The sequence below is a fragment of the Saimiri boliviensis genome, chromosome 4 (assembly GCF_048565385.1).
Source record: "Saimiri boliviensis isolate mSaiBol1 chromosome 4, mSaiBol1.pri, whole genome shotgun sequence".
Lineage (NCBI taxonomy): Eukaryota > Metazoa > Chordata > Mammalia > Primates > Cebidae > Saimiri > Saimiri boliviensis.
In genome coordinates this window covers 133,346,604-133,373,476 of record NC_133452.1, presented here as the reverse complement: position 1 = coordinate 133,373,476, position 26,873 = coordinate 133,346,604, and the positions used below count along the sequence as shown (strand labels likewise).

At 52.0% G+C, this 26,873-nt stretch overlaps 2 protein-coding genes across 7 annotated transcripts; both read left to right on the top strand.

Moving 5' to 3' along the window:
- Positions 1 to 5,173: 5,173 nt before the first annotated feature.
- On the top strand, positions 5,174 to 11,650 carry GTF2H4 (general transcription factor IIH subunit 4). The gene is made up of 14 exons (XM_010332618.3): positions 5,174 to 5,411; positions 6,003 to 6,142; positions 6,387 to 6,491; positions 6,882 to 7,013; positions 8,222 to 8,318; positions 8,393 to 8,481; positions 8,698 to 8,809; positions 8,968 to 9,036; positions 9,214 to 9,297; positions 9,525 to 9,657; positions 9,836 to 9,966; positions 10,617 to 10,664; positions 10,821 to 10,899; positions 11,344 to 11,650. The coding sequence occupies exons 2-14, from the start codon at positions 6,006 to 6,008 to the stop codon at positions 11,514 to 11,516; spliced, it is 1,389 nt and encodes a 462-aa protein (XP_010330920.1). The 5' UTR covers positions 5,174 to 5,411; positions 6,003 to 6,005; the 3' UTR covers positions 11,517 to 11,650.
- A 69-nt stretch (positions 11,651 to 11,719) lies between these two features.
- VARS2 (valyl-tRNA synthetase 2, mitochondrial) lies at positions 11,720 to 24,253 on the top strand. Of its 6 annotated transcripts, none has more exons than XM_010332622.3 (30): positions 11,720 to 11,832; positions 12,322 to 12,549; positions 12,671 to 12,752; positions 12,868 to 12,968; positions 13,254 to 13,375; positions 13,479 to 13,545; positions 13,640 to 13,737; positions 14,311 to 14,392; positions 14,538 to 14,657; positions 15,128 to 15,239; positions 16,293 to 16,381; positions 17,501 to 17,591; positions 17,851 to 17,978; positions 18,094 to 18,197; positions 18,429 to 18,510; positions 18,825 to 18,901; positions 19,001 to 19,076; positions 19,358 to 19,460; positions 19,694 to 19,764; positions 19,882 to 20,007; positions 20,229 to 20,333; positions 20,480 to 20,548; positions 20,672 to 20,750; positions 20,866 to 20,993; positions 21,123 to 21,275; positions 22,141 to 22,347; positions 23,049 to 23,160; positions 23,318 to 23,493; positions 23,654 to 23,782; positions 23,886 to 24,253. In XM_010332622.3, the coding sequence occupies exons 1-30, from the start codon at positions 11,794 to 11,796 to the stop codon at positions 23,985 to 23,987; spliced, it is 3,258 nt and encodes a 1,085-aa protein (XP_010330924.3). In that variant the 5' UTR covers positions 11,720 to 11,793; the 3' UTR covers positions 23,988 to 24,253. The 6 variants fall into 6 exon arrangements, with proteins under 6 accessions (XP_010330924.3, XP_074254406.1, XP_010330923.3 ...); XM_010332621.3 differs by having other exon boundaries at positions 11,777 to 11,832; positions 12,317 to 12,549; XM_010332620.3 differs by having other exon boundaries at positions 11,830 to 11,894.
- Positions 24,254 to 26,873: the final 2,620 nt, after the last annotated feature.

Genomic DNA, 26,873 nt, shown 5'->3' with positions numbered 1-26,873 from the left:
CTGAGATGGAGTCTTGCTCGGTAGCCCAGACTGGAGTGCAGTGGCACGATCTTGGCTCACTGCAACCTCTGACTCCAGGGTTCAAGTGATTCTCCTGCCTCAGGCTCCTGAATAGCTGGAATTACAGACACCTGCCACCACGCCTGGCTAATTTTTGTATTCTTAGTAGAGACGGAATTTCACCATGTTGGCTAGGCTGGTCTTGAACTCCCGACCTCGTGATCCACCCGCCTCAGCCTCCCAAAGTGCTGGCATTACAGGTGTGTGCCACGGTGCCAGGCCTATTTATTTAAATAATTTATAAGACACAGAGTCTAACTCTGTGGCCAAGTTGGAGTGCAGTGGTGTAATCGTAGCTCACTGCAGCCTTGAACTCCTGGACTCAGGCAATTTTCCTACCTCAGCCTCCTGACTAGCTAGGACTACAGGTGTGTGCACACCCAGCTAATTTATTTTTCTTTCTTTTTTCTTTACTTTTTTTTTTTGGAGATAGGGTCTCACTCTATAGCCCAGGCTGGAGTGCAGTGGCATGATCACAGCTCACTGTAGCCTGGACCTCTTGGGTCCAAACAATCCCCCTGCCTCAGCCTCCTGAGTAGCTGGGACCACAGCACCAGGCCTGGCTAATTTTTTAAAATTTCTGATATTTTGTTTAAACTTTCTTTTTGCTTTGGCCAATCTTTCTTTCTTTCTCGTTCCTTCTCTCCTGCTCCCTACCCCTTGCCAGTTCTCCCCTCCCCAATTCTCCCCTGTCCTCTCCTCTCTTCCCCTCTCCTTTTGAGACAGGGTCTCATACTGTTGCTCAGGCTGGAGTGCAGTGGTGCTCTCACTGCTCACTGCAGCCTCAATCTCCTGGGCCCAAGTGATCCTCCCACCACAGCCTCTGGAGTAGCTGGGACTGCAGCAGCACACCAGTACACCCAGCTAATTTTTTTTTTTAATTGCATTTTAGGTTTTGGGGTACATGTGATGAACATGCAAGATTGCTGCATAGGTACACACATGGCAGTGTGCTTTGCTTCCTTCCGTCCCCTCACCTGTATCTGTCATTTCTCCCCATGCTATCTCTTCCCACCTCCCCACCCCCCCGCCCCTCCCCCATTTCCCCCCAACGGACCCCAGTGTGTAGTGCTCCCCTCCCTGTGTCCATGTGTTCTCATTGTTCAACATCCGCCTATGAGCGAGAATATACGGTGTTTGATTTTCTGCTCTTGTGTCAGTTTGCTGAGAATAATGGTTTCCAGGTTCATCCATGTCCCTACAAAGGACGTGAACTCATCGTTTTTGTTGGCTGCATAATATTCCATGGTGTATATGTACCACATTTTCCCTATCCAGTCTATCATCGTTGGGCATTTGGGTTGGTTCCAGGTCTTTGCTATTGTAAACAGTGCTGCAATGAACATTCGTGTGCATGTGTCCTTGTAGTAGAATGATTTATAATCCTTTGGATATATACCCAGTAATGGGATTGCTGGGTCAAATGGGATTTCTATTTTTAGGTCCTTGAGGAATTGCCACACTGTCTTCCACAATGGTTGAATTAATTTACATTCCCACCAACAGTGTAAAAGTGTTCCTATTTCTCCACATCCTCTCCAGCATCTGTTGTTTCCCGATTTTTTAATGATCGCCATTCTAACTGGTGTGAGATGGTATCTCAATGTGGTTTTGATTTGCATTTCTCTGATGACCAGTGATGATGAGCATTTTTTCATATGTTTGTTGGCCTCCTGTATGTCTTCTTTTGTAAAGTATCTGTTCATATCCTTCGCCCATTTTTGAATGGGCTTGTTTGTTTTTTTCTTGTAGATCTGCTTTAGTTCTTTGTAAATTCTGGATATCAGCCCCTTGTCAGATGGGTAGACTGCAAAAATTTTTTCCCATTCTGTTGGTTGCCGATTCACTCTACTGACTGTTTCTTTTGCCGTGCAGAAGCTGTGGAGTTTGATTAGGTCCCATTTGTCTATTTTGGCTTTTGTTGCCTTTGCTTTTGGCGTTTTGGTCATGAAGTCCTTGCCTACACCTATGTCCTGAATGGTTTTGCCTAGATTTTCTTCTAAGGTTTTTATGGTATTAGGTCTGATGTTTAAGTCTTTAATCCATCTGGAGTTAATTTTGGTGTAAGGTGTCAGGAAGGGGTCCTGTTTCTGCTTTCTGCACATGGCTAGCCAGTTTTCCCAACACCATTTATTAAACAGGGAGTCCTTTCCCCATTGCTCGTTTTTGTCAGGTTTGTCAAAGATCAGATGGTTGTAGGTATGTTGTATTTCCTCTGAGGCCTCTGTTCTGTTCCATTGGTCTAGATCTCTGTTTTGGTACCAGTACCATGCTGTTTTGATTACTGTAGCCTTGTAGTAAGAGGTGGGGTTTCTGCATGATGCCCAGGCTGGTCTGGAACTCCTGAGCTCGAGTGATCCACCTGCTTTGGCCTCCCAAAGTGTTGGGAATACAGGCTGGAGCCACTGCTCAGGTCTCTTTTCTTTTCTCTTTCTCTCTCTCCTTCCTTTGTTCCTTCTTTCCTTTCCTTCTTTTCTTTCTTTCCTTTCTCTCTCTCTCCTCTCTCTTTCCTCTTTCCTTTTATTTATTTATTTTTTTTGAGGCGGAGTTTCACCCTTGTTACCCAGGCTGGAGTGCAATGGCACAATCTCGGCTCACCGCAACCTCCACCTCCTGGGTTCAGGCAATTCTCCTGCCTCAGCGTCCTGAGTAGCTGGGATCACAGGCACACGCCACCATGCCCAGCTAATGTTTTGTATTTTTAGTAGAGACGGGGTTTCACGTTGTTGACCAGGATGGTCTTGATCTCTTGACCTCATGATCCACCCGCCTCGGCCTCCCAAGTGCTGGGATTACAGGCTTGAGCCACCGCGCCCGGCTCTTTCCTCTTTCTTTCTCTCTTTTTTTTTTAGCTGCTCCTTGCTGAGCAAGGCTAACGACTAAGCAGTGGTCAGCCCCCATCTTTCTATTATGTTTCTTTTCCTTATTGCTTTGTAACAGCTTTTTGTTTTTTGTTTATTTCATCAACCATTTATTCCTAGATTGTAAATTGTCTTTCAACCTTACCACAAAGAAGCTTTGTCAACTTTTAGCTGTTCTTTGAAGATTTTAAAACATTGATTGCTGACTGGGCATGGTGGCTCACGCCTGTAATCCTAGCACTTTGGAAGGCTGAGGCAGGTGGATTACCTGAATGGGAGTTTGAGATCAGCCTGACCAACATGGAGAAACCCCATCTCTACTAAATGTACAAAATTAGCTGGGTATAGTAGCACATGCCTGTAATCCCAGCTACTTGGGAGGCTGAGGCAGGAGAATCGCTTGAACCCGGGAGGTGGTAGTTGCTGTGAACTCAGATCGCGCCATTGCACTCCAGCCTGGGCAACAAGAATGAAACTCTGTCTCAAAAAACAAAACAAAAAACAAACAAACAAAAAACCCAAAATACTGATTGCTAAGAAAACGGGGGCAACAGAAAACATGGATAAGCTACAAAGCATAACAAAGCCGTACACAGTCATTACCATTTTGATCCCTGGTCTCTTGCAAATGTGCTTGAAATCCCAGCTTGGGCACTTTCTGTCTGATTGTAGGCATTTTTTTTTTTTTTTAAGAGATGGGGGTCTCAGGCTGGGCACAGTGGCTCATGCCTATAATCCCAGCACTTTGGGAGGCTGAGGCAGGTGGATCACATGAGGTCAGGAGTTTGAGACCAGTCTGGCCAACACGGTGAAAACTCATCTCTACTAAAAATACAAAAATCAGCTGGGCATGGTGGTATGCGCCTGTAGTCCCAGCTACTTGGGAGGCTGAGGCAGGAGAATGGCTTGAACCCCAGAGGCCAAGGTTGCAGTGAGCCGAGATTGTGCTACTGCACTCTAGCCTGGGCGACAGAGTGAGAGGCTCCGTTTGAGAGAGAGAGAGAGAGAGAGAGAGAGAAAGAGAGAGAGAGAGAGAGAGAAAGAGAGAGAGAAAGAGAGAGAGAGAGAAAGAGAGAGAGAGAGAGAGAGAGAGAGAGAGAGAGAGAGAGATGGGGGTCTTGCTCTGTCGCCTAGGCTGGTGCAATCAGAGCTTACTGTAGCCTCAAGCTCCTAGTCTCAAGCGATCCTCCCGCCTCAGCCTCCTGAGTAGCTGGGGTCATGACTCTAAGCCACCTCGTGAGGTTGCAGGCCAATTTCTTAATTTTGCCAGGCTCCGGTCTTCCAGTCTATAAAGTGGGAATAACAGAATTTTCTTATAGGAATTTGGAGAAATGTGTAGTACTGGCTTTCGGTGAAGACCTCTGTCTTTTTCTGTAGCAGGTTCATAAATCAAATCAGAGAAAACAGCTGGTCCCTTAAAAACTGTATTTATCAGGGTCTTCTAAGAAAACGGTTTGAGGCGTAGTGGCGGCAGAAATTAAGATTTATTTAGTATTTAGGGTCAAGTAAGGCGCACTGGATGGCGTTAATCGTTAATTTGTGGAAACTGTCCGGAATGTGTATACTTTCTTTCTTTCTTTTTTTTTTTTTTTGAGACAGTTTCGCTTTTGTCGCCCAGACTGGAGTGCAATGGCACGATTTCGGCTCACTGCAACTTCCGCTTCTAAGGTTCAAGCGATTCTTCTGCCTCAGCTTCCTGAGTAGCTGGGATTAAAGGCGCCCACCACCACACCCGGATAATTTTTGTATTTTTAGTAAAGACAGTTTCACCATGTTGGACAGCCTGGTCTCGAGCTCCTGACCTCGGGTTATTCGCCTGCCTCGGCCTCCCAAAGTGCTGGGATTACAGGCCTGAGTCACCGCGCCCGTCCCGGAGTGTGTATTATCTCAATTTTACGAGGAGTAATTGTGTTCACGGAATCCAGTTTTGTGGCCTCTACCCGTAAACGGCTCACCACCAAGTCGCCACGGCGCGCCTCCGCCAAGAAGCCCTCCCGGCACTTCTACTTTCCCGGACCCGCCTCCTGCTCAGGCCGGTTAGACGCGCCGTTAGCAGCGTGGGCGCAGTTACTTCTGCCTTCGCGGAACCAACTGGCCTGACTTCTGGTGTCTCCCGCTCTCTAAATTAAAACCCAGCTCTTCTCCTTTCGGCTTCCCGACGGTGCCTTTCGGGATTTGTAGTCAGACGCGCTTCAGCCGGCTCCAAAGAGAGCGAAGACAAGACTTCAATTCCCAGCATCCCCCGCGCCGGGAGAGTGCAGCGCTTATTCTCACCCTCTTCACTTTTCCACTCCGTCCCTTACCTCCCTTCTCTTCTGAATTCTCCATTCTGGGCTCTTGTCTGTGAAATCTTTCGTCGCTTTCCCCATCTTTTCCTGGCATCCCCCCCCACCGCATCTTTCCCTCAATCTCCGGGAGCCAATGCGAGACTTTGGCTCCGATTAAGCGACTGCCCGAGAGTCGGGGTGCACGAGGAGGATCGACAGAGTGGTGAGGGGACCTAGGAGGGTGGGAGTGGCACAGGTATGAGAGAGAGAGAGGTGAGTGAGAGGCGAGGTGTGGGAGGAAGGCGTGGGTCAGGGTGAATGGGAAGGGGAAAGAGGTGACTTCAGATTTGGGAAGCGTGAAGGGGAGAGGTTATCGCCAAACTTAGCAGAAGTGGGCTAAGAGATAGAAGATAGGAAGGACCGGCAGATTTGGAGCTTATTGGCTGATCTGGACCAGGAGGGATGGGAAGAGAGAGGTGTGGGCTCAATTTTATTTGTCCCTGTTTAGCTAAAGATGAGACAAGTCATTGAATACAAAAACGATCTTGCAAACATAGGACAGTTAACAATTCTGTCACTTGGTAATTGAGGGAAGACTGGAGTTGCAGGGCAGAAGTAGGGTGAGGAGACAAGAAACAGGGAGAGATTGGTCAGGTTTCGAAGAAACCAGAGGAGATGAGTGACATGGGAAAGGAAGCCACAGAAAAGGTGGGGTTATTGTGGGGGCTCATGGATCTGGAATCAGAGTTAGAAAGGTCAGGGGTGACACTGGCATGGATGGTGGGGGTGCGCCTCTGACGTTTGCATTCCTCAGGTGATGGAGAGCACCCCTTCGAGGGGACTGAACAGAGTACACCTACAATGCAGGAATTTGCAAGAATTCTTAGGGGGCCTGAGTCCTGGGGTATTGGACCGATTGTATGGGCACCCTGCCACTTGTCTGGCTGTCTTCAGGTGAGGAAATGTAATAGGGTCTGCAGATTGGAATAAAATATCATAAGTAAAAGCACAGCAGTCTGGATTGGGGGTAGGGACTGGGGGTGAGGGTCGAAAATTGCTCCGAAGTGTGGGAGGCCAAAACAGCAGGACTGGTAAAGCTGTGGTGGAGCGAGATGAGATGTTTGAAAGGTAATTGAGGGCAGAGATGCAGATACAATGCAGCTTCTGAAATTAACCTTTGATCTCTATCCCTATACAGGGAGCTCCCATCCTTGGCTAAGAACTGGGTGATGCGGATGCTCTTTCTGGAGCAGCCTTTGCCACAAGCTGCTGTAGCCCTGTGGGTAAAGAAGGAATTCAGCAAGTAAGTCTCAGCCAGATACAGATTTCTCAACAGCAACATTTCCCAAACTGCTAATTCTTGGAGCACTCCCAGGAAATATTAATGTATCACAAAATTTAAAAATAAATACATGTAGGAAATGCTGCATATTGCGTTTTCCCTTTTATTTATTTCTCAGCTGACTTCTTGCTTTCAAATGTATCTTCCCTCTTAGAGAGTTATGTGTGTTATCTGCAATGAGGCTCTGATAGGTAATGCAGTAAAGACATTTGTCTTAAGAAGTTACTGATTTCACTCTGTGGAACAGTAGTTCAAAGATCAGCAAGTTCAGAACAAGCAGGAATGGTAACTTTTATGGGCCTTCTCTTTGTTCTCCAGACACCCCCACTCACCTCTCTGCTTCTGTTCCAGGGCTCAGGAGGAAAGTACAGGGCTGCTGAGTGGCCTCCGGATCTGGCACACCCAGCTGCTCCCAGGCGGGCTCCAGGGCCTCATCCTCAACCCCGTTTTCCGCCAGAACCTCCGCATTGCCCTGCTGGGTGGGTATGTCACTTCTATCTCTTCCTAAGCTAGGCCAAGGGAACTGCTGCTTATTAAACTGCTATTAAATTTTGGGAGGGGGGGCTTATGGGGACCTCCTTGGAACCCTGTGGTCTCCACCTTGGGGAGCTCCTTTAGGAATAAGTTGGACCAGATGTAGCTGTGTGGTGTAGGAAATGTCCCCCAGTCATGGACCCTGAGGATAAGGGTGGAAAGATGGCAGGAGGGCGGCAAGGAACACAGACAGAGTTCCTTACTCTTTTTCTGTTTTTTTTTTTTTTTTTTTTTTTTGAGACGGAGTTTCGCCCTTGTTACCCAGGCTGGAGTGCAATGGCGCGATCTCGGCTCACCGCAACCTCCGCCTCCTGGGGTCAGGCAATTCTCCTGCCTCAGCCTCCTGAGTAGCTGGGATTACAGGCACGTGCCACCATGCCCAGCTAATTTTTTTGCACTTTTAGTAGAGACGGGGTTTCACCATGTTGACCAGGATGGTCTCGATCTCTCAACCTTGTGATCCACCCGCCTCGGCCTCCCAAAGTGCTGGGATTACAGGCTTGAGCCACCGCGCCCGGCCTGTTTTTGTTTTTTTTTGAGACGGAATTTCGCTCTTGTTACCCAGGCTGGAGTGCAATGGCGCGATCTCGGCTCACTGCAACCTCCGCCTCCCGGGTTCAGGCAATTCTCCTGCCTCAGCCTCCTGAGTAGCTGGGATTACAGGCACGCGCCACCATGCCCAGCTAATTTTTTGTATTTTTAGTAGAGGCGGGGTTTCACCATGTTGGCCAGGATGGTCTCTATCTCTCGACCTCGTGATCCACCCGCCTCGGCCTCCCAAAGTGCTGGGATTACAGGCTTGAGCCACCGCGCCCGGCTTCTGTTTTGTTTTGTTTGTTTCTGAGACAGAGTCTTGCTGTGTCACCCAGGCTGGAGTGCAGTGTCACAATCTTGGCTCACTGCAGTCACCACCTCCTGGGTTCAAGTGACTCTCCTGCTTCAGCCTCCTGAGTAGCTGGGATTACAGGCACCAACCACCACGCCCAGCTAATGTTTGAATTTTTAGCAGAGATGGGGCTTTACCATGTTGGCCAGGCTGGTCTCAAACTCCTGACCTCAAGTGATCTGCCTCCTCGGCCTCCCAAAGTACATGGATTACAGGTGTGAGCCACAGTGCCTGGCCAGGGTTCCTTACTCTTGGCCCATCCTGGCTGTAGGGGGAAGGCCTGGTCTGATGACACAAGTCAGCTGGGACCAGACAAGCATGCCCGGGATGTTCCCTCCCTTGACAAGTACGCTGAGGAGCGATGGGAGGTAAGCACTTGGGACTTTGCTTCTACCTCCTATGGCCCTTGGGGCATGGTCTCCCTGTTCTTTCTGTTCTTCAGGTGGTCTTGCACTTCATGGTGGGCTCCCCCAGTGCAGCGGTCAGCCAGGACTTGGCTCAGCTCCTCAGCCAGGCTGGGCTCATGAAGAGGTAAGGAAGTTTGAGGTATAGCAGCTTGCTGCTGTGCCATCTCCTTGAGTCTCTGATAAATGGTATCTGGGGCTAGTCAAGATCAGAGGACATTGTCTGGAAAAGGCAAGCTGAGTAGAATACAGCCAGAGACACCCAGAAAAAACATGAGCAGACAAGTGGGCATAGCAGCCTTTCTCTGCATATCACCGTCATTGTCCCACTCTTCGTCCTTAGTACTGAACCTGGAGAGCCGCCCTGCATTACTTCTGCTGGCTTCCAGTTCCTGTTGCTGGACACCCCAGCCCAGCTCTGGTACTTTATGTTGCAGTATTTGCAGACAGCCCAGGTGAGGAGGTGGGGGCCACTTGCCAGCATGCTCTGCTCCTCTCAGGTCTCACTGAGAGACTCCTGCCTACGGACTGTTCCCTAATTTTCTCTTCTTTGTCCCTTTCTTCCCATTGTCTCCCTCCCATCGCTCCTTTGTCTCTGCCTCTTTCTCCCTAGAGCCGGGGCATGGACCTAGTAGAGATTCTTTCCTTCCTCTTCCAGCTCAGCTTCTCTACTCTGGGCAAGGTAAGCAGGGCTGACAGGTATGGAGATGCAAAGGGGAAAGCAAGTCGTGGGGCAGTAGAGCGAGAAGATAAGAATGAACACAGAACAAGCAGAGACGGATGGAGAAAGAATGAATGTGTGCGGTTGGGGGTGGGTAGGTTGTGTTTTGGACCCCAGCTGGTCACCTCTCATCCCCAGGATTACTCTGTGGAAGGTATGAGTGATTCTCTGTTGAATTTCCTGCAACATCTGCGTGAGTTCGGGCTTGTTTTCCAGAGGAAGGTAGGAGTGCCTAATAAGTAGCTTCCAGGGAAGAAACGGTGCTGTTGCCTTCACCATTAAAAAAGAGTGGGGTCTTGGGGTAGTAGTGGGACTGAATACGTGGGTCTCTCGGGGGAGAGAAGTAGGGGGTTGAGGTTTTGCATCTTGGGAGGGGTCTGATATTTCAGGCAGGAAGATGTAGGGCAGTGACTTCTGAGACAAGGCATCTGCCTTTCTATCCTTTCCAGAGGAAATCTCGGCGTTACTACCCCACACGCCTGGCCATCAATCTCTCATCAGGTGTCTCTGGAGCTGGGGGCACTGTGCATCAGCCAGGCTTCATTGTCGTGGAAACCAATTACCGACTGTATGCCTACACGGGTGAGGTGGGACAGAGGGCCCCTGGGAGAGCAGGCTGGGGGAGAGGGAATGCCAGTTTATGTTCCCATTTACCTGGCAGTTTACAGAGCTCTCTGATACCTCTCATGACACTTGAAAGGGCTGGAGGGAGTCTGGGTGTGGGGGTGGCCTCCTCATCCTCTTTCTATCCCTGGCTCAGAGTCGGAGCTGCAGATTGCTCTCATTGCCCTCTTCTCTGAGATGCTCTATCGGTTCCCCAACATGGTGGTGGCGCAGGTGACCCGGGAGAGTGTGCAGCAGGCAATCGCCAGTGGCATCACAGCCCAGCAGGTATTCCCACTTGGGAGAGGTGGAGCAGGAAGACAGGCCGCACTTGGGCTATGGGGTACAGGGTGGTCACATTATGGAAGACTAGCTCTGAGTCTGTTACAATAGGTGGTGGTGAGTTGTCTGTGTTTGAAGAGAAATCAAGGCTTTGGGTATGAGAACAGGCAGACCCTTGAGGGGGAGAAAAATGGAAGGCGGAAGTATAGCTCTGGATTTGTGCCTCGGCACCACCACATCCTAACTGCATAAACTAGACCTAGTTGTTTTGCCTCTGTGAGCCTCAGTTTCCTCGTCTAGTAAATAACAGTTCTCACCTCAGGGTTGTTGGGATAATTCATTGGAAGAATCGGGGTAAAGCATTGAGCTCAGCACCTGCCATGCAGTAAGTGCTAAAAAAATAGTAGCTGTTGCTATTTTAAAGAAAGAAAAACAAAACATTACTGGAAAGGGCAAATGTGCCAGAGAAGGAATAGCAGACGTGACCACTGGGAGCAGCAACTTCGGATAACAGCTGAACTGGGATGGGTGGAGTTGATGACAGCAGTTAAGAGTTTTTAGAGTAAGCTGATGTTCCAGTGACATTAGGTGACAGTTCAGATGGCTTTCCTGCCCTCTTGCTGGAGCCCTCATGCCATTCTTTTATGTTTTCCTAGATAATCCATTTCCTAAGGACAAGAGCCCATCCAGTGATGCTCAAACAGGTACAGACAGGCTGCAAGATGTTAGAGGCTGGCAGCTGGTGATGAGAAAGATGATGGAAAAGAAAAAGGGGCATCCAAATCTCGGGAAGGAGCGGAGGGCCGGGTAGTCTGGGGCAGTATTCCTGAGTCCCTACAGCCAACCCTTGCTCCTTGCAGACACCTGTGCTACCCCCCACCATCACCGACCAGATCCGGCTCTGGGAGCTGGAAAGAGACAGACTACGGTTCACCGAGGGTGAGTCGCTTTTGGTGGCCAAGTCTTGGTCATTGGTCAGAGGATGGGCAGACAATTCAATGCTGATAAGCTGTAAAAGCTTTCCATGCATTTTAATTTTTCCTTCATGAAATAGGAGAAAAAAGCTGGCAGGAGAGTTTTTTGTTTTGGGGTGAGTCGGTAGTAAACAAATCATCCCCAATCAATGTACTTTGGATTTGGCTAGGGGAGGGAATAATTCACAGTAATTTCGATTGGGCCTTTATGAATATGACCGATCACATTGGTATTAAGATAAACCCCTGAACAGACAAGCATAGATTAAAAATTAGTTTCTAAAACTGCAGTGGGGAAAAGCCCAGATGCTCTCCAGGGCTGCCACGAAGGAGCTGGGGGGATTTCCAGCAGGAGCTCCGAGCCTCACTTTCTCATCTCCCCGTGCCCCTCCCATTCTGTCGACCCCAGGCGTCCTGTATAACCAGTTCCTGTCGCAAGTGGACTTTGAGCTGCTGCTGGCCCACGCGCGGGAGTTGGGCGTGCTCGTGTTCGAGAACTCGGCCAAGAGGCTCATGGTGGTGACCCCAGCCGGGCACAGCGACGTCAAGCGCTTTTGGAAGCGGCAGAAACACAGCTCCTGAGCGTGCAGGACCTGGACCCGGGCGGACCTCGGCGGGCGGGACCGGGCGGGACCGGGCGGGGCGGGGCTTCAGAACTCAGGTGTTTTTTATTTACGCGTCGGGACTTCTCTTGTCTAATAAAATTGTGATAGTGAGCAGTGCGGTCCCGGGCGCCGCCCTGTGGGGTTCGCCTTAGCTGCGAGCGCCGTCCTCTCTGCGACGACTACCGCTGGACCGGGAGGGAGAGGGTGGGGCCAAAGCCAGCTGCTGCGCATGCGCCAGCCCGGGCTCCGCCCCCATGCGCCGCGCGGCTCCCGGGCCAAGTTCTAGCGTCGGGGTAGGTGGAGTCCCCAGTGCCTGCCGCCGCGGGGCGCCTTGGGATAGCGGCGGGCTCTCCCGGTGAGCGCACGCCGGGGCGGCCTCCGGGAAGTGAGAAGCGCTGCGGGGCCTGGGTCCACGCGTTGGGATAGGCGGGAAGGCCAGGCCGCGCCAGGCTGTGGGCGCTGCAGGAGGCCCTGCCAGGACTCCTTGCCTGCTCCTGGGCGCGCTGATGCCCATCATCTCCCTGAATTTCTGTGCCCTCTCCTCTCTTGTGTCAGTGGTTACGGCCACGTTCAGACACTCCGGCCCTGCTCCGGAAGAGCCCTGGTCTCCGTGACTCCACGGCACTGCCTGTCGACACTGTGCCACTCTGGCCCTCCAGGAGGAAACGTGGTGTGGGAGGGATTAACAGACCTGTGCTAATCAGAGCCGGGAAAGATGGAACAAGGAGAGTGAGCCTCCTCCACCCGCGTATCCTAATGTGCTCTCTCTCTGCCCAGAACAGATCTCGGCCTCTTTCCAAACACTCCTGATGCCTCATTTGCCTCTGTCCTCTTTTCGACCACCTATTTTGGGGCTGAGGCACTCACGGGGCCTCCCCAGGTTCCATCCCGTTTCTACACAGTCGGAACCCCATGGATCTCCCATCTCCCGGAGGAACCGTGAAGCCAAACAGAAGCGCCTGCGAGAGAAGCAGGCGACTCTGGAGGCTGGGATAGCAGGGGAGAGCAAGGTTAGGGGTCAGACAGCTTGTCCTTGGGTTTCTGAGATTTGGGAGGGGCTGGACGAGATGGGCTGAAATGCAGATGTCTGGGGTATACTGGGTCGCAGCCTCTTCTGCTTTCTCTTCTCAGTCGCCTGCAGAATCCATTAAGGCCTGGAGTCCTAAGGAGGTAGTATTGTATGAAATCCCAACAAAACCCGGTGAAAAGAAAGGTAAGTAGAATAAGTAAGAAGGCCTTTTCTTTCCCGTTTGTGTTACCCTTTTGGCCTGCCGAAATGAGCTTGGGAACAAGTTCAGTGGTTAGTGGAGCTCTCCTTGCCTCCACAGATGTCTCAGGGCCCCTGCCTCCTGCATACAGCCCCCGATATGTTGAGGCTGCCTGGTACCCGTGGTGGGTACGAGAGGGTTTCTTCAAACCAGAATATCAGGTTAGTATCTGGCGGGGAGAGGTCCTAAGTGATCTCCAGGACAGAGTGGCCCTTGAATACAACTGGAACCTCAGAATGGAGCTCACATTGTAGTCTTTGCCTTCTTTCTGGCCGTGGTGTCTCCAAAGATTTCTCTTGGCAGGTTGTCCCTGGCCGATTCCCTCCTCTCCACTCCTGTTATTTGCAGGACAGTTCTTCCCTGAAGTTTTTTTCTGCTTTGGAGACAGCAGAGGGTGCTATTTCCTCAAATTCTCTCTTGCCCTTTGACTTTTTTTCTTCCTCTAGGCCCAGCTGCCCCAAGCTACAGGGGAGACCTTTTCCATGTGTATCCCACCTCCCAATGTCACTGGCTCCTTGCACATCGGCCACGCACTCACGGTAGCCATACAGGATGCCCTCGTGCGCTGGTGAGAGGGGAGTGGAGGCAGCTTGATTTCTTGGAAGGGAAGTAGGAAGGGTAGGAATGAATGAGGATAAACATTTAAGCACGGGAGGGCATTTTTGTTGCAGGCATCGAATGCGTGGGGATCAAGTGCTGTGGGTCCCTGGTTCCGATCACGCGGGAATCGCTACACAAGTATGTCTTCTGGTATATGTTCCTTTTCTTGGGTGAAAGCAGTTTCTTCCCTGAAACCAACCTGACTGTTCATTTCCCCTGAATCCAACTGCAGGCTGTAGTGGAAAAACAACTGTGGAAGGAACGGGGAGTGAGGAGACATGAGCTGAGCCGGGAGGACTTCCTTAGGGAGGTGTGGCAGTGGAAGGAGGCGTGAGTATGATGGGCAGGGGTAGGGAGGCAGATTTGGGTTCTTACCTCCCACCACTATCACTTCTGATTTGTAGTCCCTGGCTCTTCCCAACACAGAGATGGAAGCTCTGGAGCCCCTTAACGTTTGGTGGCATTTCCAAGCCTTATTTGTGTGTGTGTGTGTGTGTATTATATATGTATTTGAATATTCGTGTGTGCGTGTGTGTGTGTGTGTGCATTTTTTCCTTCTCTCTACTTACCCCACTTTCTCTTGTGTAAATCTCAACTTCTTCCACTCACCCATTCCCACCTTCCAATTCCCATGGAATTACCCTCATTCTTCGGGTCCGTTATCTCATGTTACCTTCTCTGTGAAGCATCCTTGGATATCCCTCAATGTGGCTGTCCCTCCTCTCTTCCTATAGAATCTTTTGCCTCTTTTAATGTCTTAGAAAACTCCATACTGGGTTTGTGAGTCTGTTTCTATTAGCCTCTAGAGGTTTGACCTTCTTCCAGCACCTGGCATTGCTGGAGGCATTGCTGGGCCTGGTATGCTTGGGAAACATTTGCTGACAAGGATCTCTCTGGGCACAGGAAAGGTGGAGAGATCTGTGAGCAGCTGCGAGCTCTGGGTGCCTCCCTGGACTGGGATCGAGAGTGTTTTACCATGGATGCTGTGAGTGTTCCGTGCCTTGGTCCCTGTGAGCATTGGAGAAGGTTTAGAAATCTGTGTGGGGCAGGGAGGTGGCAATGCCTGGGTCCCTAAATAGGGTGATGGGCTAAGAAGTGGCTGTTAGAGGTGGACACTCAGGTCATTCCAGGGCTCCTCAGCGGCTGTGACTGAAGCTTTTGTGCGACTCTATGAGGCGGGGTTGCTGTACCGGAACCGTCAGCTTGTCAACTGGTCATGTGCTTTAAGATCAGCCATCTCGGACGTTGAGGTGAGGTGGAGAGAGAGAAGCAGGTTTGGGAGAACTCTGAGGCAGAGTGGTCAATGGTTAAGAGCTCAGACTCTGGAGCTAGGGTGCCTGGATTCAAATCTAAGGCCTGCCTCTGAGGGCTTTGTGGCTTTCGGCAGGCTGTTTGGTCTCCTTAAGCCTCAGCTTCCTCAGTCTGTAAATTAGAGATGATGTAATGCTTGCATCGTGGGGTGTTGTAAAAATTAAATGAGAATTCACCTAGGTGCTTGGCAAGATAACCTGGCCGTGGCTTAAGTGCTCAATGAATATTTATTAGAAGTGTGACTGCACAAGCATTGGGTGAAGGCAGACGGAGGTGGCTCCTGAATCCTCCAGATGGCTTTTAGATGGGTTGCAGGGAGGCTGGGCAGGTGGATGAGTGGCAGAGTGAAACCTGGGTATAAGCCTTGCAGAAAGGCTGCCCTCTGACCCAGCTTTCTCGGTGCCTCCAGGTGGAGAACCGGCCGCTTCCTGGCCACACAGAGCTTCGACTGCCTGGCTGCCCCACCCCTGTGTCTTTTGGCCTCCTGTTTTCTGTTGCCTTCCCTGTGGATGGAGAGCCTGGTAAGCAAAGTCCTCTGCAGGGTCACCCATTTACCTCTATTTTCCTTGCTTTCTGGAGCCCATGTTGGGCTGCTCGGCACCCATCAGTCTGTCTCCCACATGAACCTTGGTAGTGTTCACCTCAGTGTGGGCACTTACCCTGCCTGGGTCTTCTGGGGGATGTGCAAAAAGTGCATGTGGTCACTGCCCTTCGAGAGCTTGGTGTGACTCTGCAGGAGTGCGCTACCCAGGAAAGAGACATAAGATCAGTTCTAGGCCGGGCGCGGTGGCTCAAGCCTGTAATCCCAGCACTTTGGGAGGCCGAGGCGGGTGGATCACGAGGTCAAGAGATCGAGACCATCCTGGTCAACATGGTGAAACACCGTCTCTACTAAAAATACAAAAAATTAGCTGGGCATGGTGGCACGTGCCTGTAATCCCAGCTACTCAGGAGGCTGAGGCAGGAGAATTGCCTGAACCCAGGAGGCGGAGGTTGCAGTGAGCCGAGATCGCGCCATTGCACTCCAGCCTGGGTAACGAGAGCGAAACTCCGTCTCAAAAAAAAAAAAAAAAAAGATCAGTTCTAAGGTATGGCGTTTAGGGTAAATGTTCTGAAGAGCTCAGAGAAAGGGAAGACAGATGAGCTAGAATCGTCAGAGGAAGCTTCTGGTAGGAGGGGCTGAGTGTAGGTGGCGGGAGCACTGGTGTCCAGCCCCTGCACAGGTGCTCACCCTGAAGAATGTACAGCATTTGTGATTAGGGCACAGAATCCCCAGTGTCCTCTGGGCATCCAGCAAGAATTCTACTTTAGTTGATGTAATTAATGCTGCCCCCATTTCTTCCAGGCAAATTCCTTAGCACCAGACACCCTCTCAGGTCTCTGGTCATCAGCTTATGGGAAACCCTCGGTTCCTATAAACACTGCTCCTACTTTTTTCTAGTTATTCCTGGGGTCCTCTTCCACGTTGACTACTCCCTGCCCCTTCCCCTTTCCACTTCTACTGCCTTTAGCTATGCTGGCAGTGAGGGGTGAGGATGATGACCAGCTGTAAGTGCTTAAATGTTTGTCTCCAGACGCAGAGGTTGTGGTAGGAACCACGAGGCCAGAGACACTGCCTGGGGACGTGGCTGTGGCTGTTCACCCAGATGATTCCCGTTACACGGTAATACCCAGTGTACTACTGCATTCTGGCCTGCCCACTCCCATGGCCTTCTCTTGGGTTTTGTTTATTATTATTATTTTATTTTTAATTAATTAATTTATTTATTTTTGAGACAGAGTTTCGTTCTTGTTACCCAGGCTGGAGTGCAATGGCGTGATCTCAGCTCACTGCAACCTCCACCTCCTGGGTTCAGGCAATTCTCCTGCCTCAGCCTCCTGAGTAGTTGGGATTACAAGCATGTGCCACCATGCCCAGCTAATTTTTTTTGTATTTTTAGTAGAGACGGGGTTTCACCATGTTGACCAGGATGGTCTCGATCTCTTGACCTCGTGATCCACCCATCTCAGCCTCCCAAAGTGCTGGGCTTACAGGCGTGAGCCACCGTGCCCGGCTATTTATTTATTTTTGAGACAGAGTCTACTCTGTCACCCAGGCTGGAGTGCAGTGGTGCAATCTTGGCTCACTGCAACCTCTGCCTCCTGGGTTCAAGCAGTTCTCCTGCCTCAGCCTCCTGAGTAGCTGGGATTACAGGCACTTGCCACCATGCCTGGCTGATTTTTGTATTTTTAGTAGAGACGGGATTTCACCATCTTGGCCAGGCTGGTCTTGAACTCCTGACTTCGTGATCCACCGGCCCCGGCCAAAGATCGGGGATTCCGTGAGCCACCGTGAGCCACCGTGCCCAGCCTTCTCTTGGGCTTTCAATGGTGGCTCCTTCTCTCTTGCTTCTACTTCCTTTTCCTGAGACTTCTCTCAGACCTGCAGGGTCTCTGATTTGACTCCCTCACCTTCTTATACTTTTTCTCTAGCTCAGGGATTGACAAACTGGCCCATGGTCCTAATCCAGCATGCAGCCTTTTATATTATTTATGGCGGCTATTATATACCCTCTCCAACTCTGCTGCAGTGGCAGAATAGAGTAATTGTGCAGAGACTGAATTTGTCTCTAGGCCAAAAGCCTAAAATATCTCCATTCTGGCCCCTTAAGAGTTTGTTGACTTTGCTCTAGCTTGCTACCTTCCACTTTCTGCTCTCTTATTCCTGGGGTTCTCACACCCCAGCCCAGACCCTTTCACCTCACCCAGGTGCCTGTCCCTGATCCCTCTCCCTTCCCTTCAGCATCTACATGGGCGACAGCTTCGTCACCCCTTGATGGGACAGCCTCTCCCCCTCATCACAGACTATGCTGTTCAGCCACATGTGGGCACAGGTGAGTGAAGGGCAGGGAGAGAGAGAAAGTTGGGGGTCCTGGAGGAGAGGGGAGGGAACCAGGAGGAGGAGGAGGAAGGTGGGGGTGGGAGAGCCTCACACAGGGTGTTCTGAGTGGAGAATGGGAGGGAGGCACAGACAGAGAAAGTCGTGGGGGCTGGGGCAGTGCGGTGATGGGGCGGCGCGGGTGATGACGATACATCTGGAAAAGCAAAAGCCAAGGTCAGGTGCAGGACTCAACCATGGCTGTGCTCCCCCAGGGGCCGTGAAGGTGACTCCAGCTCACAGTCCTGCCGATGCTGAGATGGGGGCCCGACATGGCTTGAGCCCCCTGAACGTCATTGCGGAGGATGGGACCATGACCTCCCTCTGCGGGGACTGGCTGCAGGTGGTACCAGCCTGTGTTACCCCATCCTTTGGGGGCACCTGTCTGCCTACTTCTCCCCTGAGTTTCTTATTTCTCTAGAGGACTTTCAGCTTTACTCTTGCTGCTTTTTCTCTAGGGTCTTCACCGGTTTGTGGCCCGGGAAAAGATAATGTCTGTGCTGAGTGAACGGGGCCTGTTCCGGGGCCTCCAGAACCACCCCATGGTACTGCCCATCTGCAGGTAACCTCATTTCAGCTCCTTTACTAAGGGCTACCCCCAAAAGGGAATGCATGAAGCTTAAGAGTGACAATAGGGTGGGCTCTGTCTGCACCCCTCCATTAGAATACAAGCCCCGTGTTCGTTCACTATTCTATCCTCAGTACCAAGGGCCTGGCATGGCATAGGGTCTTGTGCCCCTGGGAGAAGTCACAGGGCCAGAGGAGCAGTGGACTCACCCTGTCTTCCTTTCAGTCGTTCTGGGGACGTGATAGAATACCTGCTGAAGAGCCAGTGGTTTGTCCGCTGCCAGGAAATGGGGGCCCGAGCTGCTCAGGTGAGGCTGCAGTGTAGGAAGGACCGGGCCAGGGGTTGGGGGAGCTCCCAGAGAACAGAAATGAAGAAGTGGGAGGCAGAGGGACCTCTGCCCCGAAGGCCTCTCCAGCTGTGGTAATTGAGAGGATGTGTGGGAGGGAGGCCGGGCAGCCCAGAAAGGGCTGGCTCATATCCTTACTCAAGCCCAGAATCTTTGCAGGAGACTTGAGAGGTTCTTTCTGAATTTTAAAATGACCTCAGAGGCCGCCTGTTGTATCCATGGAGGTGCGGCCGTGCAGGAAGGGAAACATTGTCTAAAGGCCCCATTCCCTCCAGGCTGTGGAGTCGGGGGCGCTGGAGCTCAGTCCCTCCTTCCACCAGAAGAGCTGGCAGCACTGGTTTGCCCACATCGGGTAAGGGTGGGGTAAGGGTGGGGTAAGGGGAGCTCTTGTGGAGATGGGGAGGAGGGACCGACTGGTTATTCTAAGACTTCATGGATGTCCTCCCGGCAGGGACTGGTGTGTCTCCCGGCAGCTGTGGTGGGGCCATCAGATTCCAGCCTACCTGGTTGTAGAGGACCGTGCGCAGGTGGGTAGGAAGAAGCCCTGGGAGGGCTGAGTGGCACAGAGCACCTGGCTCAGGAGTCGGAGCATTGCAGTGCCAGGCCCGCTCCTGCCTGTTCAGGTGCTTTGTGCTCGTAGTCACTTAACCTTCTGCGCTATTAAGTCTCCCTGAACTGGGGTTTCTTTATCTCACCCCAGAGGAACCTGGCCACTCTAAGACCACATGAGAAGACATGAAAATGAAGTGACATTTACACCTGTCAGCTGTTCTTTCTTACCCTCCCCAACCCCTTACTACTTCTGCAGGGCGAAGAAGACCGTTGGGTGGTTGGACGGTCAGAGGCTGAGGCCAGAGAGGCAGCAGCAGAACTGACAGGGAGGCCCGGGGCAGAGCTGGCCCTGAAGAGGGGTGAGTGCCTGAGCTGGGGAGGGATGTACAGGGGAGCGGGAAACTGGGCATTTGGGCCTTTGAAGGGAACAGATACCGAGATGGAGAAGGTAGGGTCAGGAAAGCTGGGAATGGAGCCAAAGGGGACAGTCCTGGTCTCTGGGGGTGGGAGTTGGCCTAGAATGGTGGCAGCAGTGGTCTGAAGTCCTGGAAGCCGAGGTTCCAACTGTCCCCATTCCTTTTCTGTTTCCCAGACCCTGATGTCCTGGACACATGGTTCTCTTCTGCCCTGTTCCCCTTTTCTGCCCTGGGCTGGCCCCAAGAGGTGAGGCAGGTTGAGAGGGCGAGAGTGAAGGGGAAACTGAGGAAGGGATGGCTAGTCCCTTTCATTGGCTTGAGGAGGGCCCGGGGCCCGGGCCTCTTACTGCTGTCTTCCCTCTAGACCGCAGACCTTGCTCATTTCTACCCGCTGTCACTTTTGGAAACGGGCAGTGACCTCCTGCTGTTCTGGGTGGGCCGCATGGTCATGTTGGGGACCCAGCTCACAGGGCAGCTGCCCTTCAGCAAGGTAACAGCCCGTCAGTGCCCCACCCCTTTCTGTGACCCCAGTATTCCTCAAACCTTGTCCTCCCTTATTCTAATTCCTAATGTGGTTGTTTCCATGTTCCCAATTCCTTTTTCCTGATTCACTTCCCATCACCCCCGAAAGTATGGAGGCCAGAGATCCCAAGGGACCCCCAAGGAAAGGCTTGTGGAGCCCCCCCTCTGCTGACTCCTCCCTGCCTCCAGGTGCTTCTTCATCCCATGGTTCGGGACAGGCAGGGCCGGAAAATGAGCAAGTCCCTGGGGAATGTGCTGGACCCAAGAGACATCATCAGTGGGGTGGAGATGCAGGTGAGGACGAAGTGCCCACAGGAGGGACAGGGTTGGCAGGGTTCGCAGGAGAGAGGAAGGGAGGCTGAAGGAGGAGTGAGGCCCGTGGGTGTGACCCTTGTAGAGGCGAGGCCTTTGACGTGGGTCGTGAATAACCCCCTCCCCAGGTGCTGCAGGAAAAGCTGAGAAGTGGAAATTTGGACCCTGCAGAGCTGGCCATTGCGGCTGCGGCACAGGTAAGTGGGTGCTGCCTGCCGCCTCCCAGCTCTAGCTCACCGCCTCTGGCTTCCTCCGCAGCCCGGGTCCTGGCCCTGCTGCCGCAAAGGCATCTGCCACCCTTCTTTTTCCTCTGGTTGCAGAAAAAGGACTTTCCTCATGGGATCCCTGAGTGTGGGACAGATGCCCTGAGATTCACACTCTGCTCCCATGGAGTTCAGGGTAAGCCTGCATGAGGGGTGTTGGGTGAGCAGAGGGCAGCGGGCACCTGTGCAGGGGCAGGACATCCAGTGCTGCCGCCACCTACACGCAGACTAGCTCCATTCTCTTGTTCCAGGGGGCGACTTGCGCCTGTCCGTCTCTGAGGTCCAGAGCTGCCGACATTTCTGCAACAAGATCTGGAATGCCCTGCGCTTTATCCTCAATGCCTTAGGGGAGAAATTTGTGCCACAGCCTGCTGAGGAGGTAAGAGAAAGCCGAGGTGCTTGGGAGTGGGGGTAGTCAGGTGTCAGGCCTGAGGTGGCATCTGGAAGGAAAGGAGGCAGGGGAGGGGGCGTCAGGCCGTCCTGGGCCTGACACCCCCTCTGTCTGCAGCTGTCTCCCTCCTCCCCCATGGACGCCTGGATCCTGAGCCGCCTTGCCCTGGCCGCCCGGGAGTGTGAGCGGGGCTTCCTCAACCGAGAGCTCTCACTTGTCACTCACGCCCTGCACCACTTCTGGCTCCATAACCTCTGCGATGTCTACCTAGTGAGTGGGGCTGGAGGAGGCTCGGCATTCCCAGTCCTGCAGACCTGCTTCTCATTCCTGGCATAGAGCTCTGGAGTTAATAAGTTCCCAACTGTCCCATCAGGAGAGGGGAAGAGAGGGGAGGAGAGGAGATGAAGGAGTTCCCCTCTTCCTGGGACTGCTTTCAGCAGTGCGGCCAGGCACTGTTGCCTGCCTGTCACCTGGTGAGAGGACGAGGAGGAGACTTCTAGAAGTGTCTGACAAGTTGGGGTCAGAAGGCAGAGAGGCATTTTTTCTGTCCCTGTAGTTGCTGAGTTTGGCCCGTGGGCAGGCTGCGTGCAGAGAGGCCTGGGAGTGGGTAGCAGTGGGCTTTAGACCAGGAGTTCTCACGATGTCCTACGCCCAAAGCACCCGTGGGGCTTGTTGACCATGGATCCCAGCTGCCCCTGAGCGGCTCCTTCAGCAGGTTGGGGTAGGGGTGGGGGTGGGTGTTAAGAATATTCATTTCTTGTCCCAGGTGGTGCTGCTGCTTCTGGCTGCAAACCACTGCCCTAGCTCAGCCTTTTAAAAACTTTTGACCCCTTTTGATAAGCAAAAATCTAAAAACAAATCAAAAACTCGGAAAAACGCAATGATTTTTTTTCCCTACACTACGCATTTCCCTGGAAATCTTATCCCCGTGTACTTCTGAGAATTGCTGCCCTGGGTTTCCCTTCTTTGCGCTGAGTGTGTCCTGGGACTGCGGATCATATTGGACGTGCTAAATGCTTCTGCCTGTTCCTCTCTCCCAGGACCCATGGCCTGTCCCGCTGGCGGGTAGGGCACTGGCTGTGGGGTGGAGGGCTCTGGCTCTGGCCTGTCTTCTGACCATTGGCTTCCTCTCCAGGAGGCTGTGAAGCCCGTGCTGCGGCGCTCGCCCCGCCCCCTGGGGCCCCCTCAGGTCCTGTTCTCCTGCGCTGACCTTGGCCTCCGCCTCCTGGCCCCACTGATGCCCTTCCTGGCTGAAGAGCTCTGGCAGAGGCTGCCCCCCAGGCCTGGTTGCCCCCCTGCCCCCAGCGTCTCGGTTGTCCCCTACCCCAGCGCCCAAAGCGTGGTGAGTGCCAGGTACATGACACCTCGGAGTGGGCTCTCTGGTGAAGGATGGGGAGCGGCTTCTGAAAGCGTTCGCTGCAGGGGCTCATCTGCAGGAATGGCTTATACTTTACTTTGGATGCCTGGGGGGAGGATGGACTGTTCCTGCACGGTGGTTGCGATGACCCTAGGGTCTTGAGGGACAGTGTTAGCATAGTGCTCAAAAGCAGGACTTGCTAGACTGATATTTTTGAGCTGTGTGATCGAGCCTCAGTTTCCCCCATGTTTAAACTAGGAACAGTCATAGTATATGTCATGGTTGTGATGAGGGTGGGTGTCCCCAAAATCTCAGTGCAGCTTTAATAACTTCAGAAGGATAAATGCTATAAATGCACCCAAAAATTATTTTAAAATTTAACTATTTAAGTATCTTTTATACTTATTTGTTTTTGAGTTTTGACTAATTCATTTTAAATTCTAATTTATTTTTGGTTGGCCATTTCGATCAGAGCAACTAGGCTGACATCAAACACTGATCATCTGGAACCTCTAGATGACACCTCACTTTTTGTCATGTTCCTTGAGATAGTGGATTTTCTGTGGTGTTGAGGACAGATCTCCTTGCCCTAAGGAGATGGGGCAGATGGGTCGAGGACAGAGTCAGAGGGTTGGTACTGAGTCTCCCAGGAGCCCCTTTGCTAACTCTGGGTCCTTCATCTCCAGGAGCACTGGCGCCAGCTGGAGCTGGAGCAGCACTTCTCCCGGGTCCAGGAGGTGGTGCAGGTGCTGAGGGGTCTCCGAGCCACGTACCAGCTCACCAAAGCCCGGCCCCGAGGTGAGGCAGGGTGGGTCCTGGACTCGGTTCTTTGCAGGAAGAGGGAGCTGGTGGGGAAAGGAGGAGAGCCTGAAGGGTAGACCCCGTCATTAGGAGGTGCAGGTGGGACGGCAGGCAGGAGCCTAGACCTTGCCCCTGACGGTTTCTGTCTTTCCAGTGCTGCTGCAGAGCTCAGAGCCGGGGGAGCAGGGCCTCTTTGAGACCTTCTTGGAGCCCCTGGCCACCCTGGCCCACTGTGGGGCTGTGGGCCTGTTACCTCCAGGTGCAGCAGCTCCCTCTGGCTGGGCCCAGGCTCCACTCAGTGACACGGTTCAGGTCTACATGGAGCTGCAGGTGACCAGAGGGGATGGGGAGGCTTAGGGCAGGCTTGGGAAGCATGCTGGGAGGAAGATGGGGGCTGGGCTGTATAAAGTGGGGGAGGGAACCTTCTAATGGAGGACGGAGGCCTGGCAGCATGCGAGTGTCTGAGCCCTTTCTCCCTGTTCTTCCCCAGGGCCTGGTGGACCCCCAGATCCAGCTATCTCTGTTAGCTGCCCGAAGGCACAAGTTGCAGAAGCAGCTTGATGGCCTCATAGCCAGAACCCCATCAGAAGGGGCGGCAGAGACTCAGAGGCAACAAAAGGTAAGGTTGGGGAGGCCCCCAGAAGGCCTGACCCCGGAGGGAATGGGGGCCAGGAGTGGTGGGCCTCATGCCTGGATCCTCACCTCCTTTTCTCCTGGTCCAGCTTTCTTCCCTCCAGCTGGAAATGTCAAAATTGGACAAGGCGGTTTCTCACCTCCGGCAGCTGATGGATAAGCCTCCAACCCCAGGGAGCCTGGAGCTCTAACTCATCGTCTCCATCAGTTTTCTCCCTCTCAGACCTGTCTTTGAGGACAAACAGATTTGTCAGCTGTCAGGATGCAGTAGGACATCAGAGATTATGTGGCCCATTGCCTTCATTTCGTAAATGAGGAAACAGACTGATTTGGTTGTTGCAGTGACTGTGGTGTCCTTGAGACACCACACGTTGAGATGCTCACGTTACTGCCTGGCCTGCCTCCCACCTGGAAGTTTGGGAATGAGGAGATTCAGATAAACTTTTAAAATTCCAAACATGTCTGCTTATGGCTCTTTGGTCCCCTTTGCTCCTAGTGGTGACTTCTGTGCTTCTCAGTTGTCCCCTGAGAATTTGGTCTGGGAAAAGAGGAGGGGGGCTTCCTTGCTGGAGGAAGAGGGGCTTTCTAGTCACGGGGTAGAGCATAGGTATGGTGGTTCCGGTTCTACCTACCTTCTGGACTGACTGACAATACCCCGGCTTTTGCAGGCCCTTTCTCCTCTACTTCTCTCTGAATGGAAGCGTCCTTGTTCCTTGGCTCTATCCCTAGAGGTGCTGAGAGAAGCAGGCCCCCTCCAGACCTGATGGGCTGCAGGCTGTGCTGTAGACGGCGTGCCTCCACCTTCTGTGCTCTTGACACCAGAGTGCCAGAGACACTGCCCAGCCTCTGAGTTCACAGTCACAGGAGCACAGCCAGCCACCTTACCCACCCCAAACACTGTCTCATCTCCATGGAATTCAGGGGCCTGGCCCTTCCACGCCCAGGGTACATTCTGTCCAGCAGCTCTGAGTAGCCTGTCCTGGGCTGGGTCCTCTATGGTGCTAGATGTGCAATGCCATTTAATCCTACTGAAAACCTCACGAGGTGGGCGTTAACTCCGTTTTGGAGATGTTTAGTTTCACTGTATTTTTGAGACAGGTTTTGCTCTGTTGTTCAGGCTGGAGTGCAGTGGCACAGTTGTGGCTCGCAGTAGCCTCAACCTTTTGCCTCCTGAGTAGCTGGGAGCACAAGTGTGTGACGCTGCGCCCTGCTAATTTTTTTTTTTTTTGAGACAGAGTTTCATTTTATCACCAAGGCTGGAGGGCAGTGGTGAGATCTTGGCTCACTGTGACCTCTGCCTCCTGGGTTCAGGTGATTTTCCTGCCTTAGCCTCCTGAGTAGCTGGGATTACAGATGTCCACCAACATGCACAGCTTTTTTTTTATTTTTTATTTTTAGTACAGACAAGGTTTCACCATGTTGGCAAGGCTGGTTTCAAACTCCTGACCTCAAGGGATCTGCCAGCCTCAGTCTCCTAAAGTGCTTGGATTACAGTGGGAGTCACCATGCCCAGCCCTGCCCTGCTAATTTGTAAAATTTTTGGAGAGACAGGGTTTTGCCGTGGTGGTCTTGAACTTCTGGGCTCAAGTGATCCACCTGCCTCGGCCTCCCAAAGTGTTGGGATTACAAGCTTAAGCCATTGTACCCAGCCCCATTTTGGAGATGAAGACACGTGCTCAGAGAAGTCTCCACTGGGACCTAACCCAATAAATTAGGTGCAGGCTCTTTCTGGCTGCTATAACTAAACTTCAAATACAGTAGTGGCTTAGATGAGGGGATGTTTCTTTTGCTGGGCATAAGTAGTGCAGAGCTCTGCAAGAATGGCCCACACCTCCTTTAATCTTATTTTCCTGCCATTCTGATACATTGTCAAACTGCACGCCCAAGGTCTGCACCAGCTCCCATCACCGTGTCTGTGTTTTCACCCAGAGGGAAGAGGGAAAGAAGGGGATGGGCAGTTTCCTTTTTTTTTTTTCCACTGTTTCAATAAAGTTTTTTTTCTTTTTTCCTTTGAATAAGGCTGGGCCTTATTCTGGACACTTGGATTCATCAGTGAATGAAACACAGTTCTGTGCCTTTGTAGTAGTGTCGTTCTAGCAGGACAGTGAGAAATAACATGCAAATAAGTGAACTACATACTATGTTTGAATGTCATGAATGCAGGGGAGAAAAAGGATATAGCAAGGTAAGGCAACTCGAATGTGTTTGTGTGGGGGTGCAGGTTGTAGTTTTAAATAGTGGATCATGGCATTATTCACTGTAAAGGTGAGGTTTAAGCAAAGGCTTGTAGGAGGTATAGGAAGAGTGTTTCAGACAAAGGGAAGGGCCAGAGGAAAATTGAGATGGAGGCACACTTGGACAGCTTGAAGAGTAGCTGGAGACCAGTGTGGTGGGGCAGAGTGAGAAGGGGAGGATGGCGGGAGGTGGAGTCAGGGAGGTGAGGGTGGGGAATTGGTGGGGGGTAGGGAAGACTCAAGGCGGACAATCTGGGGCTTGTGTCCAAAATGGTAGCCAATTAGCTATCTAAAGTAAATACAATTAAACATTCAGTTTCTCAGTCATACTGGCCACATTTCAAGTGTTCTGGTAGTTGCATGTGGCCAGTGGCTTCTATGTTGGTCAGCACAGTTATAAAACATTTCCATCACCACAGAAAGTTCTATTGGAAAGTGCCGATCTAAGACCTTATAGGCTGTTTTAAGAACTTTGCTTTTCCTCCTCTGAAATGGAAGCTCCTTTCTTTTCAAGGATATTACCAGGAAGTTGCCCACCTCCTTTCTACTTGCATCCTATTGGACAGAAGCTGATCACATGGCCATACCTGGCTGCAAGGGAGGCTGGGAAATGTAATGAGCCACATGCTGAGTTGAAATCTACATGACTATCCAAAAGGAGGAGGATGGCTATTAGAGGGCCAGTTAGCAGTCTCTGCCACCCCCAGGTCTGGTGGACTCCAAAGCACTCTTCACTGTTTTGAGCCTTGGGAGACAGTTCTTTGAGAAAAATAATCTGGAAATCACATCCTGGTGATCTCAGGCCCTGAGATCTAGGAACAGGGTTGAGGTGCATTTAGCTGT